Source organism: Denticeps clupeoides, chromosome 6, assembly GCF_900700375.1.
Source record: "Denticeps clupeoides chromosome 6, fDenClu1.1, whole genome shotgun sequence".
In the NCBI taxonomy this organism is placed as follows: Eukaryota; Metazoa; Chordata; class Actinopteri; order Clupeiformes; family Denticipitidae; genus Denticeps; species Denticeps clupeoides.
Genome location: NC_041712.1, coordinates 23,573,644 through 23,588,289, shown reverse-complemented (window position 1 = coordinate 23,588,289; position 14,646 = coordinate 23,573,644). Strand labels below are relative to the sequence as shown.

Sequence of the window (14,646 nt, the reverse complement as noted above, 5' to 3'; positions counted from 1 at the left end):
AGAGCGACTTACAACGTGCTTTCAAGTTACCATCGATGAAGAGATCAATTCCGGTTCACTAGGACCCCCAACTATGAATACATCTATTTAATTCACTCTGTTGTAGATTCTGTACACAAAGTTCGACAACAAGAAAATTACAATTTAATCTAAATATTCTCTAAAGAGGAAGGTCTTGAGCTGTCGTTTGAAGGTGCTCAGTGACTGAGCTGTTCTGACCTCGAGGGGAAGTTCATTCCACCACCGAGGGGCCAAGACGGAGAAGAGTCTAGATGAATGTCTTCCTTTTACCTCCAGAGATGGGGGGACCAGGCGAGCTGACGTTTTAACCCGACCTCCAACCTGACCTACAACCCCGAACGCATCCTACATTTCTAATGAAAAGATGCGGCTGAGGAACAGCGACGAGTTCTCCTCACCGCGGGGGAGAACTAGGAGAGCGGAGAGTTACAGCGCCACCTACCTGTGTGGGTACGTTCTCTGCGTCTCCGTGTGGACGACAACATTTCAGGTAACGCTCCCGCGTGGACGCAGGTTCTTTTTAGAAAGCAAAAACCCAGATAGAAGCAGTTTTTGTGTGGACGGGGCCTTAGTGTATTTATCCACAAATACATAAAGCTATCCACAAATCATGAAAACTAAAGGCTGTAATTATGACATCCTTTTTCATAGGTGGAGCAACCCATGCTGCCTTGGACATTTGTTCCTCAGTAGTGCTCAGAGACATCTTTATTCCGACTGCAGAAATATTAGAAGGGAAAGTCCTGCGTATATTTTCATAGTAAATAGATTCACATGAATTTCACTCGCTGCTGTTGGATTTTTGGGTTTGTAACAGCCATAGTGCTTTAAACACACACGTGTAGGGGGAGCTACTGAGCACCCACTGGTTCACTCAATTAACATAATCGGTTAGTCCTAATCTGGAAGTATGGCCGGAGATTCACCCCTGGACGGGGCACCTGAGAAAATGCATTGTGATTGTCATTGTGAAACACTGCAGCACAGCACAAGGTGACACAATGAAATGTGTCCTCTGCTTTGAGCCGTCACCCTTGGTGAGCAGTGGGCAGCCATGACAGGAGACCGGGGAGCAGTGTGTGGGGACGGTGCTTTGCTCAGTGGCACCTTGGCGGATCGGGATTTGAACCGGCAACCTTCTGATTACGGGGAAGCTTCCTGAACCGTTAGGGCACCACTGCCCCAAGGCCACTCTGATCACAGCAGGGCTCAAAAACACACCCGCTCACACTTTAGGGTCGCCAGTTCACCTAGTGTGTTTTCGGTGGAAGGTAACTGGAAAACCCATAGGAAACCCCCACCCACATAAGGTCCGTGCTGAGATTCAAACTCACAATCTTAGAGGTTTGAGGCCAACCGCCGTGCCGCCGTGTGGCTGAGAGCAAATTTGACATGCAAAATTCACACCTTAATAATAATAAGGTGGGGTATTGGTTTCCAGGGGGTAAAAACGCTCATTTCACAAACTTTGCACAACATTTCCATTTCCATTAAGGCCTGAAACACAAAAGGTGGTAAGACATTAAAAAATCTTTCAGCTTGAGTCTGTAAATCATTTAAAATTCGTCACTGTTCGTCACTGTTCAACTGTTCGTCCTACAAACCGGCTGGTCTGACAGCGGAAATCTCAGCTCGGGGGTTACAGCTGTTGTGTTTCGCCGATTGTGCCAGCAAAACCCAACTCAACGACACAAATGTAATCAGGGCCCCGATGCGGTGTTTACAGAATGGGTGTTAATGGGGAGCGTCACAGTGAATTAAATGGCTTTTATCACCACTTACGGCGGCCCTGACCCGACTGTCACCTCCCCCTCGTCTCTCTTAATGCAGCGATCCTATCCGCTGTTGAGGAGACAGAGACCAACAGAGACATCAGACACCTTCGGTCGTGGATTCCACAGCCTCTCGTGTCTTTTTCTCTCCCTGTTACAGTCGGCAAAAGTGCGAAGAACTGAGGTGCGGGACGCGAGACACGTGATCAACGTGATTTCTGCCTCCAATTGCTAATCTTAGAAACGCGAAGCTGCGATTCGCTCCTCTCTTTCACCCGCACAGCAGCCTTCATTCATTAAGAAATTCCTCTCTTCTGTCCCCAGGTACCACTGCACATGCATGAGAACACACACACACTCACACACACACTGATTATGCATGCAGCATAGACATGACCTTCTGTGGCAATCCTGGCAAGCGATGGGCACACACACACACACACACACACACACACACACACACACACACACAGGATTCGTTCACTGCAGGCATGCATGCATGTCATTATCCAGCTATAAACAACTATTGAAAGCACAGAAAAATAAACTTAATAAAAATGCAATTAAATGCTATGGTTTGTTCATCCATGCCATCCTGTGGCTTTAAAAAAAATCGATTAATTAGACAATTTAACGAGTTTCACTTTTAGAATCAACATAAAATATCCACGAAATGTTGTTCTAACAGAATATGAAACGTACTCTCCACGGAAGTGATAATCACCTTGAATGTTACTACGAAGGCCAACGCTTTCCCTTTTCTGAGCCAGTGTTGCTGTGGTTACCAAGTATACGAATGCTAAAACCACGATATCATAATAATGAGTGGTGGAAATGAACGGACAGGAATTCTTTTTTGTTTAAGCGAAATACACTAAATGTGAATACACATTAAAAATTCAAAATACATTTGCAACGCAGCATTTATTTTTAACAATCTTTTATTCAAACGTTACAATGTTCAATTCAAAATGAAACAAATTTGCATGTCCATAGGGAGAAAATGTCTTTTATTATATAATACAAATAATGTTTGGCCGTCATTTTGTGGAATAAGCGTGCAAGTATAATGATGCACGCAGCACTCATTACTCACTTATGGCATCATATACACACACACACACACACACACACACACACACACACACACTCACACAGACAGAGTCCTGTCCAATCCCATTGTGTCTATTGTACCCCCACGCAGATACAGTACGGTGCCCACACTCACGCAGCGCAATGAATAATTCTAATGCTGGACGCAGGGATAATGTTGCTGGCCATGCAAATTAAACTGAGCTCTCCTAATATTTCACATCCATAATAAACCACATTACGGCATAAAGGCTTTCCAATGTACACCAGGCCTTCTGCTCTGTATATAGAGCTATTTATTAGGATTTCTACTCTACAATCTCACTCTACAATTCTGTGCTTAATCACAGCTGACGCACAGCCACAGAATACATTACTGTACATATTCATTAGCCGTGCATAACTCCCGTTCTGTCCCAAACCTAACGCAGCCTCATTATCTGTCTGCAGTCGGTCTGTGTCTGTAGAATAATGTCAGGATATACATCCATTCCACAGTAAACAAGTGAGGAAATAAGTAAGGAAATAAAGAAATAAGTGCACCCGATCCCAGTGTGTACATTCAGCCGACGCCCTTATCCACAGCGACTTACAATCAGTAGTTACAGGGACAGCCCCCCCCCTGGAGACACTCAGGGTTAGGTGTCTTGCTCAGGGACATGATGGTAGTAAGTGGGGTTTGAACCTGGGACTTTCTGTGGTCTTCTGGTTCAGAGGCCCATGCCATCGTGGTAAATGTGCACTAAATTTTCCCCTTGCTGCAGGATCTGGTTCTCCACCCACACAGGGTGGGACTGACAAGCCCATCCCAAAAAAGGAAGTGGCTTCAGGTGTGGCTGGTCAGCCCCACCCTAAAAAAAGACCCTGCGAAGCCTGGAGATGAGGCCGGCTCGCTCTTTGACTGCTGTTTGGGCCTCGAGTGTCTCTTTTAGCCAAGTGCAGCCATGATCATGGAGTGAAAATTCCTCCAACCTGTCCAGAACATGGGGAACTAGGCGATTGGAGGGGCGAGGCCAGAGAGGACATGTGACCCAGTGAGAGGAAGAACATGACCGACCATATTCACCAGGTGCGCCGAAACGGAGGGTGGAATTCCATAATGAATCACTGTGACGTGATCTGTCGGTTCCTGAACTCTGACCTCTGACCAGCACGAAGGACATATTTAGATTGATTATGGATAGAAAGTTCATGACCCCCCCCTGAACCGGATCAGGACCGTTCGCATTCGCTTTTGACAGGATTTGAGCGTTCTTTCCGTGGTCGCAGGCAAGGAATTGTGGGTAAAGAGATCATCTTTACTGGGCCGTAACCCACATTAGGACTATTTTTATATATGGCTGTGAGATTCCGCTGGGAAAAGCACCGGAGAACAAACTGGAGGGCTGGAAGGAGCGGCAGAAAAAGGTGTTCCTCCATTCCTCCGTCTGTCTATTCCCCAACTTCACACTCTCACACACGCGCGTACAAACACACACACACACACACACACACACACACACGCTGCCATGTCAATGAGATGCTGCATTCAGTAATTCAGCGACACAGAGCAAACCCCGTCGGAAGCGCTTCAACGCTTGTCACTGAAGAGCCGGAACGCAGATGATGCAGATAAATATGAAGCGAGGAGACAGTGGAGACTCTGGACACATCTGAATATGAAATGCAGCGTCTGGACTGCGGTGCTGTGGGAACTGTGTACGTTACCGACAGTAAGACCTTGTCTGAGTGGTGACGTGGTCAGCGAAGTGGCAGATACATGATACACTTCTAAATATACAGCGCGCAGCGTGTGTGTGTGTGTGTGTGTGTGTGAAGATGCCTGCTTCTGAAGAAGGACGCCTCTTAAACGTCCGTTGACAGCTCTGGGACCTGCGCCTTCATCTCCATTGGAAATGCGGCGTCTCAGCAAACATCCGCCACCCCCCCCCAGCAGAGGGAGGACGGGGGGCGGAGATCGATCAGGACCGCTGTCAGCGCCGGCTGTTATGAATGCAAACACCCAGGTGCATGCTGGGAAGGAGGCGCCAGGGCCGCCCGCCTCTGCCGCAGAAGACATTTGTGGGGCGCCCTAATCTCCCCTCTTTAATGGAACATGATGTATTTATTCGACTCTCCCCGCTAATGGGAAGCTGTCCGTCCGGAGCCGGTGGGCCGCAGGCGGAGGACTTTCCCTTCTAATAAATACAGAAAGAAAAATAAAGCGAAGTGATGCACAGCAGCACAGCACACGGTGCATACAGTGAAACCTGTCCTCTGCATTTAACCCATCACCCTTGGTGAGCAGTGGGCAGCCATGCCAGGCGCCCAGGGAGCAGCGTGTGGGGACGGTGCTTTGCTCAGTGGCACCTTGGCGGATCGGGATTCGAACCGGCGACCTTCTGATTACGGGGCCGCTTCCTTAACCGCTAGGCCACCACTGCCCCAAAACCTTCTCTTGCTTCATCGTTCCGTCTGAAGGAGGGAGACTCGAGCCTCACCTCCGGTCTGTTACTGATACTAGAACAGAGTGTTTGTGTGTGTGTGTGTGTGTGTGTTTAATCCTGCCCGTGTCCTGCGTGTGACGTCTGCACCGTGCCTCGTGGGTCCAAGGGTCCGAAGATAATTGCCGGATCGCTCAGTGGCTCCCATTCACGTTCGGGCCGAGCCCGGTGGCTCTGGAACGCTAATGGCTGGTTTTGAGTTACGGCCCTTATCTCTGGAGTACCGACACACTCACCCGCTCCAAACAAAGAAACCGCAAAACTCCACGCCGGAGCAGGCCCGACTTCCGCATCTCTCACTACGCCCATCTCCTCAGTGTGTGTGAGATTCCACGGTTATCTCCCGTTTCCCCCCCATTCCTCCTACTGAAGCTGCAGCGCCCCTTTTTTTACAGTTTTACTGCGGTCGGGGGCGCAGACAGGCCCCGACGTCCATCCACACCCCCGAAATTAGCTGCCAAGTTCTCCTGCGGCAGGAGGCCGGGGGATCCAAACCCAGCGTCCTGAATAAGTCACACGAACCAGGCGGCGTGGCCCCAGGTCTGAAGCAGTGTGACAGCGCCACTTGGTGGCGAGTCTGGCGGCTGCAGGATGACCAGAATCTTTCTTATTTTTTTTTTTAAAGATGATCATAATCGATCAATCCAGGTTTGTTTATATGGCGCTTTTTACAATGAACACTGTCACAAAGCGCCTAACAAATAAAACGGTGTTCAAAGCCAAAGACGAGCAAGCCAGAGGCAACGGTGGCAAGAAAAACCCTCCTCCCTCTAACAGGAAGACAAGCTTGAGAGGAACCTGGACTCAGCAGTCCGGTCAGAACTGGATTACAGTGAAATACATCCAGAGAATGGTGGAATATGAAGGTTATTGCAGTCCACAATACACAAATTAGCATCAAGGTAGTGTGCAAGATGTCCCAGTGGCTGGACATGGCGAGGAGGACTCATATGCACGACGATTATTACACGGTGAACGAGACAAGGGGGAACGTCACTTAAAAATTACCCGACAATCATATACAGAAACATAATAGCACAGAACCAACATGAAATTCCGGACCGGATCCTGACCAGCAGGACACTATCAGATGGGGTCAGCAGAGGGTCAAGTAGGACAGCCCAGGGAGGTCGGCTGTGTTGCTTGATCACTCCAAACCAGGAGACTTCCCCAGGCAGGATATACCGTTCAGTGTAGTGGATGATGAAGGCAAGGATGCTGTTAAAGGCAAAACACAGCACAGCACACGGTGACACAACGAACCGTGTCTTCTGCATTTAACCGTCACCCTTGGTGAGCAGTGGGCAGCCATGACAGGCACCCAGGGAGAAGCGTGTGGGGGCGGTGCTTTGCTCAGTGGCACCTCAGCGGTTGGTGGATTCCAACTAATAAGCAGTAACACACTTACCTGTGACCCAAAGGACCACCAATCCCAAACCGCCAAGGGGGCACTGAGGTCCCCTTGATGTAGGTACCGTCCCCACACACTGCTCCCTGGGCACCTGTCATGGCTGCCCACTGCTCACCAAGGACACATTTAGTTGTGTCACCATGTGCTGTGCTTCACAATCACTTCCTTTATTGAGCAGGACACTTAATTCTGAGTGTCTCCAGGGGGACTGTCCCTGTCACTACTGATTGTAAGGTGCTATAGATAAGGTCTGTGGAAATGTCATAAAAGCAAACGTCTGCATAAAATAATAAATGCTGACTGAGTAGAATGGTGCAGTATCATATAACTAATCTCAAAAATCAGAACAATGACTGGGTTTTTGGTCCAAGTTTTTGGTCCATTATTTTAATGGTTTTAATAATATTTATTTGACAAGATATTAAAGAACATAATTATGCAAATCTAAAGGCAACATTACGATAGTCAAATTGTTGATGTGAATCATGATGAAATCATTTCAAAGATTTGTGGCCCGGACTCATGATAGAGAGAGATGCACATCCCAAGCAAAGAGAAGAACCGCTGGAGCATCAGCATGGATTTGGTTGGTTTATTTCATAAACAACCATTGCAAATGTCGTATCATGGGAAGGCAAACCACACAGAATAAAAAAAAGGACTGAAGGGAAGTTCAAAGCCCATTGTGCCATACAGAAAGAGAATGGGATGGGACGGGACACAAATGCAAAAATACACAACACAAGGGGATGCAATACAGTGGTGTTTAATTAAGAGGTGTCCATCTGAGTGGCTTCTGAAAGACAAGAAAAGAAAGGGGGAATTAATGACTTTCACTCAGTCAAGCCCATCAGAATATTCTAAATGTCAAATATAATTCCACGATAAATAGAACTGGCAGACACCAGAGTTTCTCAGTCCTGTTTCTGGAGGACCGGTCTCCTTCAGGACCTGCTTTGGTACCGACGTAGAGGGCCCTTGACTAACTTAATTTAGAAATTGAACCTGGACAACCATGGCCAGCAGAAGCTGAAATCAACTCACGTGTCTCGTTGAAGAGGAACGAGTCTTGGTACTCCTTCATGTACTGTGAGGAGCGGGACTCGTCCAGGAAGAGCGAGTAGACGCGCTTTATGTCCTCCACCTGCACCTGCGTAGCCTGAAAAACAGACAGCAGGGTCCCTTCAGCGCCGCGTCCGCCACTACCCTGCTGCTTCTGATCTGAGGTCAGTTCTTACCCTGCGCTTGCGGCAAACAAGGCCCGCAGTGCTGATGAGCTGGATGGCATAGCGCAGCGAGGTCTCCATTCCGATACGAGTCAAAACAGTGTGTGCCTCCTCGCTGAGCTCCACGTCCTCCTCCTCACACCTACACACACACACACACACACACACACAAGCTAAAAACTCTAGCACGGAAACACTTCACGTCACAGTTCTTCAAACCCAGAGCTTGTCCTCTGGTTCCCACCAGGTCATACGTGGCTACAGATGCTCCACACATGGTGGCACAGGTTAAGGAAGTTTGGAAATTCACCCTTCACCTGACCCAAACACACACACACACACACACACACACACACAGAGGAATATAATAGTGATTTGTAAGGTCATACCACCACCACAGCCTGAGGTATACACGCACACAAAGCTAAAAATGAATACTGTATTATTGTGGGACAAGGCAAATTTATGCAGCCAGGACGAAGCAGCCCACGTCTCAGAGGAGACAGGAATATCAAGCAAGCATTCAGCGAGTCCCTCATAAATAAAAAAAAGCTTTTAGCTTCCAGTGCACGTAGGCCGGCTGGATTTAAACGGCGACTCGGTGGCCCCTTCCTCACCGGATCTTCAGGATCTGACGCATCTCCTTCTCCGTGTAGGGAGTCGTGGCGATGATCAGCAGCCGGTCCAGCATGTCAATGGGGATACCGTGGGGGGACTGGTAGTTGGTGCCCCGAATACTGAATAGATGCAAAAGAGGGGAGCGTTAAAAACAAACACACACACAAAAAAAAAAAAAAAGTCGATTTGCGGTGCAATGACATTCCTAATAAGCAGAAAAACATGCAGAAGGTAAAACTGGATTCATTAACTGTATTTACATCATTGCACATCCGGGACAGGAGTCAAATATTTTCCATATTCAAAATATGTTCACCCATTTATTTTTTCAAGAAAACTAATAACTAACCACAAACTAACTAAGTACACCAGTTCACTTCAGCTATTTTTTTTTTTTTTTTTTTGCTTTTTTATCTGTTGGTCCCCTAAAACAGTACATTAAGTCTCTTTCAGAAATGCAGAATGTAGTGTCTGTAGCTTTGAATGGGAGGAAACCTTTCCTGTTATGACGACAGATCCGACTGTCTGAGCTGCTGCTCTCTGAACGGCGAATCAGAATGAACAAAGCGCTCTTTACACCTATCGCCATTTCTAGCCACTGCAGGTCCATAGACAGGCTCGGGGAACTCGTATTAATGTTAAATAATCTCACTAAGTAAAATTATCATGACCTTTCATGGACTTAAGTGAGTTCTAAAAAACCATTTACGGCCTTATCCAGAGCGGCTTACAATCAGTAGTTACAGGGACAGTCCCCCCCTAGAGACACTCAGGGTTAAGTGTCAGGGACACAATGGTAGTAAATGGGATTTGAACCTGGGTCTTCTGGTTCATAGGCGAGTGTGTTACCCACTAGGCTACTAGCACCCGGGTAGTAGGGTTTAAAAAAATTAATTCTTATCTTTTCACAATGCTCTACTGGAGGGTCACAAGGTCAAAGTGTGATGTGGCAGCTGAGGTGACCTACCGGGTGATTCCCCTGTTAGTGGCCATGATGAGCACAGGTGAAAGGTCACTCTCCAAGGCGCGGTTCAGGAAGGAAAAGCACTCGATATCCAACATGTGGACCTCGTCTATGAACAGCACCTGACACCACACATGGAGGTATCATGGGTAAAACAACTTACCATTAATTTTATTATTGACATTATTGTGCCGTCAAACCCACGAGGAACATGAGGAGAACACAAACGGTTCAAAAATCCTCTTTGTTAAACACACAGATACACACTTACACCTGGAATGATCTCAGCTTTGCCTTCCTCTCTCCACTCAGACACTTTGGCATTGATCTGCTCTCGGACCTCCGACTTGATCTCCCCAGTGTCCCCTGCAGATCGCGAAGACACAGACAGACAGAACGAAAACATTCATCTACAGCACATCGTGGTTCCATCCAAGTCCTGGGTGGTATTTAGCAGAGTTGAAGCAGAGTGGCGGCTCTCTGGCGTCTGTGCAGCCAGTGACAAGCCAGAATGTTTCGTTAAACCGCTGGGCGTATTAATATTAAAAAAGTAAACTCTGCATTACAGACCTGAGAACAGGGCCAGGAAGCCTTGCGTGCGACTGTTAATGACGTCGATCTCGTGCAGGGTGACCGTGTGGACCACCTCCTTCCTCTTCTGCAGCTCACCCTCGGGACACTGAACAAACTGCGTCTGGAACGAGGGCGGAGACGTGAGCGAGTGACGGCGAGCCACTCCGGTCCTGAGGAGGCCAGACGCCTACCTGTGCACCCATGGCGTCGTAATCGCGCGCTCTTGTGAAGGAGCGGCCCAGCTTACTGATCTTCCCTGTGGCCTTGTCAATCGTAATAACGTCTCTGGAAAAAAAAACAAATAAAAAAATATATTATTACACAAAACCCATGTTCATTATTCTACACACACCTACTTTTTTAAGTAACAAAGTATTTCCCAACTTCTCTAGAGGTGTTGAAAATAATCTCATAAATTGATGCAGTGTGATGCAGATGTGGACAATATTGCATCGATGCAGTGCAGAATGTAATTGATTTGATCATAATGATGTTGCTTGGTGATTTTACATTTACAGCATTTACCAGACGGTCTTATCCAGAGAGACTTACAGTCAGTAGTTACAGGGACAGTCCCCCCCTGGAGACACTCAGGGTTAAGTGTCTTGCTCAGGGACACAATGGCAGTAAGTTGGGTTTGAAGTGGGCGAGTATGTTACCTATTAGGCTACTACCCTGGGGTCCCTGGTGGGGGAATAAAAATTCGAGTATAAAAAGTAGTACCAGTAGCGAGTAGTAGTGTGGCGGACTGATCAGAGTACAGTGCCGCTCCGGGTAGGAGTTCGGCCTCGTCCGCACAGACACGCAAAAGAAAAACCCTCTGAACGCCATAACTGCGTTCGATTGCCGATTCGCTGGCGTTTGCTTGTGGCTGTTTGATGCTATTTAACACTTATTTCTCGACTTCAGCACAAACTCCTACCGGAGCGGCGCTGTACTCAGATCAGGCAGCCAGAGACTCTACTGGCACTACTTTTTAACTAGATCTTTAATGAAATAGATGCCAAGAAAACGCTTATTTGACGTCATCGAAAAGCTGGTGCTGAATGCCCTAGTGAAGCTTTGAATTACTCCAACAAGAACAAGAAAAAAAAAACGATCTGTGCTTTAAATGCTAATGAGGAGGAGAGCAGCCTATAGAAGTTGATGGGGTATTCTCAGAAATGACGTCATCAGCACCATTCACCAACCACTATGTTTGACGCAGAAAGGAAGTCACGTCGCCGTTTTTCCAGGAAAAATAATTTAATTAGCCCACTGGTTCTTCGCAGAATCTCGCGTGACAGAACTAAGAAAATAATTATGTAATGTTGAATGTCATCTTGCGAAACACAAATGAACGTTACAGATGTAATTCCAGCGGTGTGTATCAGAAATGTTTTTTTTTTTCCCCAGGTTTAATAGCCGTGTCCTGCATTACAGCTGCTGTAAACTCACCCGGCCTGCACTCGTTCTTTGCTGAGGCTCTCAATCATTTTGTTGCCCAGGTCATAGATGGTCTCCATCTCGGTGGTCTTCAGGGTCAGTTTGCCCACCTTGGCACCCTACAGAGAGGCGAGAGGAACATCATTAAAATCAAATCAACAGCATCCTGATATGGTCTAATGGATCAATTTGGCCAGTTGTGCTACAATACTGTTCTTCACAATTTATCATGCACATACACCAGAGCAAAAAGACAAATTCTCATTGCCCAGGTTGTGATAAATATCTTTAATAACTCATTCTGACATTAATAAATGACAGAAGGCACTGCAGCGTATGAGCACAGATATTAAAAGTAGTCATTTTAATGTCATCATAAGGGGTAAATCCACCGCATTACTCACGGTGCCAGTCGCCGGCCTGTCGATCTGAATCTCCACCACCTCGCCCTCGATTATTTCTGTCTCTTCTCTGTGGAGCAACGAAAGTAAAATAGGATTATTTGAAATAATGTACGCGTCTACAGTGCATAGCTCTGCTGAGCCTGCTCTCCACTCACTTGATCCTGACCGCGATGGCTTTGCGGAAGGACTGACTGAGGGCCTCGGTCTTGCTCATCTCCAACGAGAAGATTTCACTCCCGGCGAGAGCGCAGAACGGCGTGTCCTGGCCAAGCGCCTGGGCAACCCCTGACCAATCAAAATCGACTAAATCAGTTTTGATGAAACAAGTGAAAGCACAGAAAATATCAGCAGTAAGGGGGAAGATGACTCAAAAGAAACAAAAAGGGAACATTTCAGACATCTGAAAGTTCATCTTTATGTATACATGGTGTTTTTATATCTTCTTACTTTTTTCTTAATTTTACTCTTTATATCGTTTGCAGTGTTCTTTATCCGATGCAAACCTGGATGGATTTATAAGTCGTGTCATACGTTTTTGGTTTGTTAATAATATATACCTTACATATATAAAAAGATTAATCTGATAAGGTTACTTCCTAGCAATTGCACAACATATTGTATTATTACACTAATTCTGTGTAACACAAACAAAAGGACAACTATGGACAGCAAGAAATATGGACACTGGCACCCTACCCATTGCAATGGCAGTTTTTCCTGTGCCCGGCTGCCCAGCAATGAGAACAGCACGGCCCGCTATGTGCCCGTCTTTAATCATCTCCAGAATCAGACCGGCTGCCCGCCTCGATGCAAGCTGGCCCACCATACCCTGCGACACCTGCATGCGGAGAGGAGTGAAATATACCACCCTCGTCTGATCTGAGAACAGTGCTTAGGATGAAATGACTCCTACCTGACGTGCTTCTAAGGCATCATCCAGGCCAAGGCCACGAATGTGAGAGTGTGCTCCTGAGGACGGAAAAAACCACCACACGTCATTTTTTTTTTAAATTTATTTTTAAATAGGGGATGAATTTCAGGAAGACAAGTTGAAAAGAGAGTTTCCCAGGTTTTTAATGACTGTAAGAACCCAGATCCTATGCCACCGGATGAGCAGTAAGTTTCCAGATATTAAGGAATGGACTTATTCTGATCAAAAATGTGATAACTCTGAGGATCTGGGAACATTTCTGACAACATCTGAAAGTTCATTGAACGTTAATCTTTATATAAACATAGTGTTTTATATCTTCTTACTTTTGTCTTCTTTTATACGATGCAGACTTGGACTGATTTATAAGTCACGTCATACGTTTTGGTTTGTTAACAATAACTTTACGTATAAAAAGACAGAGCCTTTAAAAAAAAAAAAAAAAAAAAATGAATTTCAGGAAGTTGAAAGCAGGTACCAAAAAAAAAAAAAAAAAAAAAAAGTACTATGGAAGACCTCACCAATTCGTTCTATCTTAGTGATGTCTCGCACCTCGGGGACCTTTGTGGATGCCATCTGTCTCAGGTGGGAGTACAAAACACAAAGACACTTGGTTGAATTTGTATTATTTCACAAGTGATCTGATATCTGGAAAAACGGTATACAGAAGGGGCCATTACGGTATTAAAGTATGCTAGTGCTTCTTTTACAGTATAAACGTGTTGTGCCTGGTTGCAGGTGAACTACTGCAGCTCGGCGTCTCGTACGTATCTCGGGGTTGTCAGGGTTCTGCGTTACCATGGCAATGCGTCGTCAAAACAAGCGTTAGCGCCAATGAGTCCAGCCTTTCGGCAATATCTGTATATGATCCTGTTTACGTAATAAACACGACACCGGAGCAGTTCGCCTAATTTTTCAGAATCTAGAAGTGTAATATTGCGGACAGAACTACAACAGGCAAATTAGCAACACTGCTAGAGCAAAGTGATGAAAAAAATATGGTAAAATTATGGTAAACTTGAGCAGATATTTCTGTAATGATCATAAATGGTCTCGTACGGAGAGTAAATAAAGTTTAATGTTTCAGCACCATGTGTCTCATTACTCATGGCTATGCTAACATGCTAAAATAAATCGGTTCTTTCCGCGACAGACAAGAAAATAAATTATTAGTGCACCGAGGCATATGAGTAAAATGATATAACATAGCAATATCACGAACAGTAGAGACGCGGACCATTAAGAAATGTGAAAATGGTAAAAAAGCGTGTGTTCACCTGCGCAGCCATCTTCTCTCGAAAGCGGCGGCAGTTTCACTGGGCGCTCATACAAACCTGTTCCGGGTAGAAAATGGACACCCGTTTAAGGTTCCGCCACTTTAGCGCATTGTTAAAGTTGTTCATGAGTTCGTTATGTAGTTTTTTATGTTTTGTTTTGGTATTCATGATATTTGAAAAAAATCATATTTCATCAGTCTTGTATAGTTTAATATCTCTCTCCAATGTATATTGCATTGTATTGTACTGTGATGTATGAGAGACACGGAACCCAATTTTTTTTTTCAATTCGTTCTTTACTATAAATTCATTCTTTACTACTAATAAACACGATCCTGATTCTAATTTTTCAAAATAACAATGATACATTTGTGAAAAACATGTCAGCTCAATAGCATAATATAAAGCACAGACTCAAAAACCTATGATTTTTTTTACATATATGAATT

The 14,646-nt window shown here is 45.7% G+C and overlaps 1 protein-coding gene across 1 annotated transcript; it reads right to left on the bottom strand.

Moving 5' to 3' along the window:
• Positions 1-7,357: 7,357 nt before the first annotated feature.
• Positions 7,358-14,266, bottom strand: ruvbl2 (RuvB-like AAA ATPase 2). The gene is made up of 15 exons (XM_028984036.1): positions 14,198-14,266; positions 13,442-13,496; positions 12,903-12,958; positions 12,686-12,827; positions 12,145-12,274; positions 11,990-12,056; positions 11,598-11,704; positions 10,352-10,445; positions 10,158-10,281; positions 9,859-9,953; positions 9,591-9,709; positions 8,623-8,742; positions 8,018-8,147; positions 7,824-7,938; positions 7,358-7,575 (listed from the first exon to the last, which is right to left on the bottom strand). Exons 1-15 carry the CDS (start codon positions 14,207-14,209, stop codon positions 7,550-7,552), a joined length of 1,392 nt encoding a protein of 463 aa, XP_028839869.1. The 5' UTR covers positions 14,210-14,266; the 3' UTR covers positions 7,358-7,549.
• Between the last annotated feature and the right edge of the window lie 380 nt (positions 14,267-14,646).

Coding starts and splice junctions, on each gene's coding strand:
- ruvbl2 (XM_028984036.1), bottom strand. Junction 12,959..13,441: donor CACTAAGATAGAACGAATTG/GTGAGGTCTTCC, acceptor TTCCGTCCTCAG/GAGCACACTCTCACATTCGT. Junction 9,954..10,157: donor CTTCCTGGCCCTGTTCTCAG/GTCTGTAATGCA, acceptor CGCGATCTGCAG/GGGACACTGGGGAGATCAAG.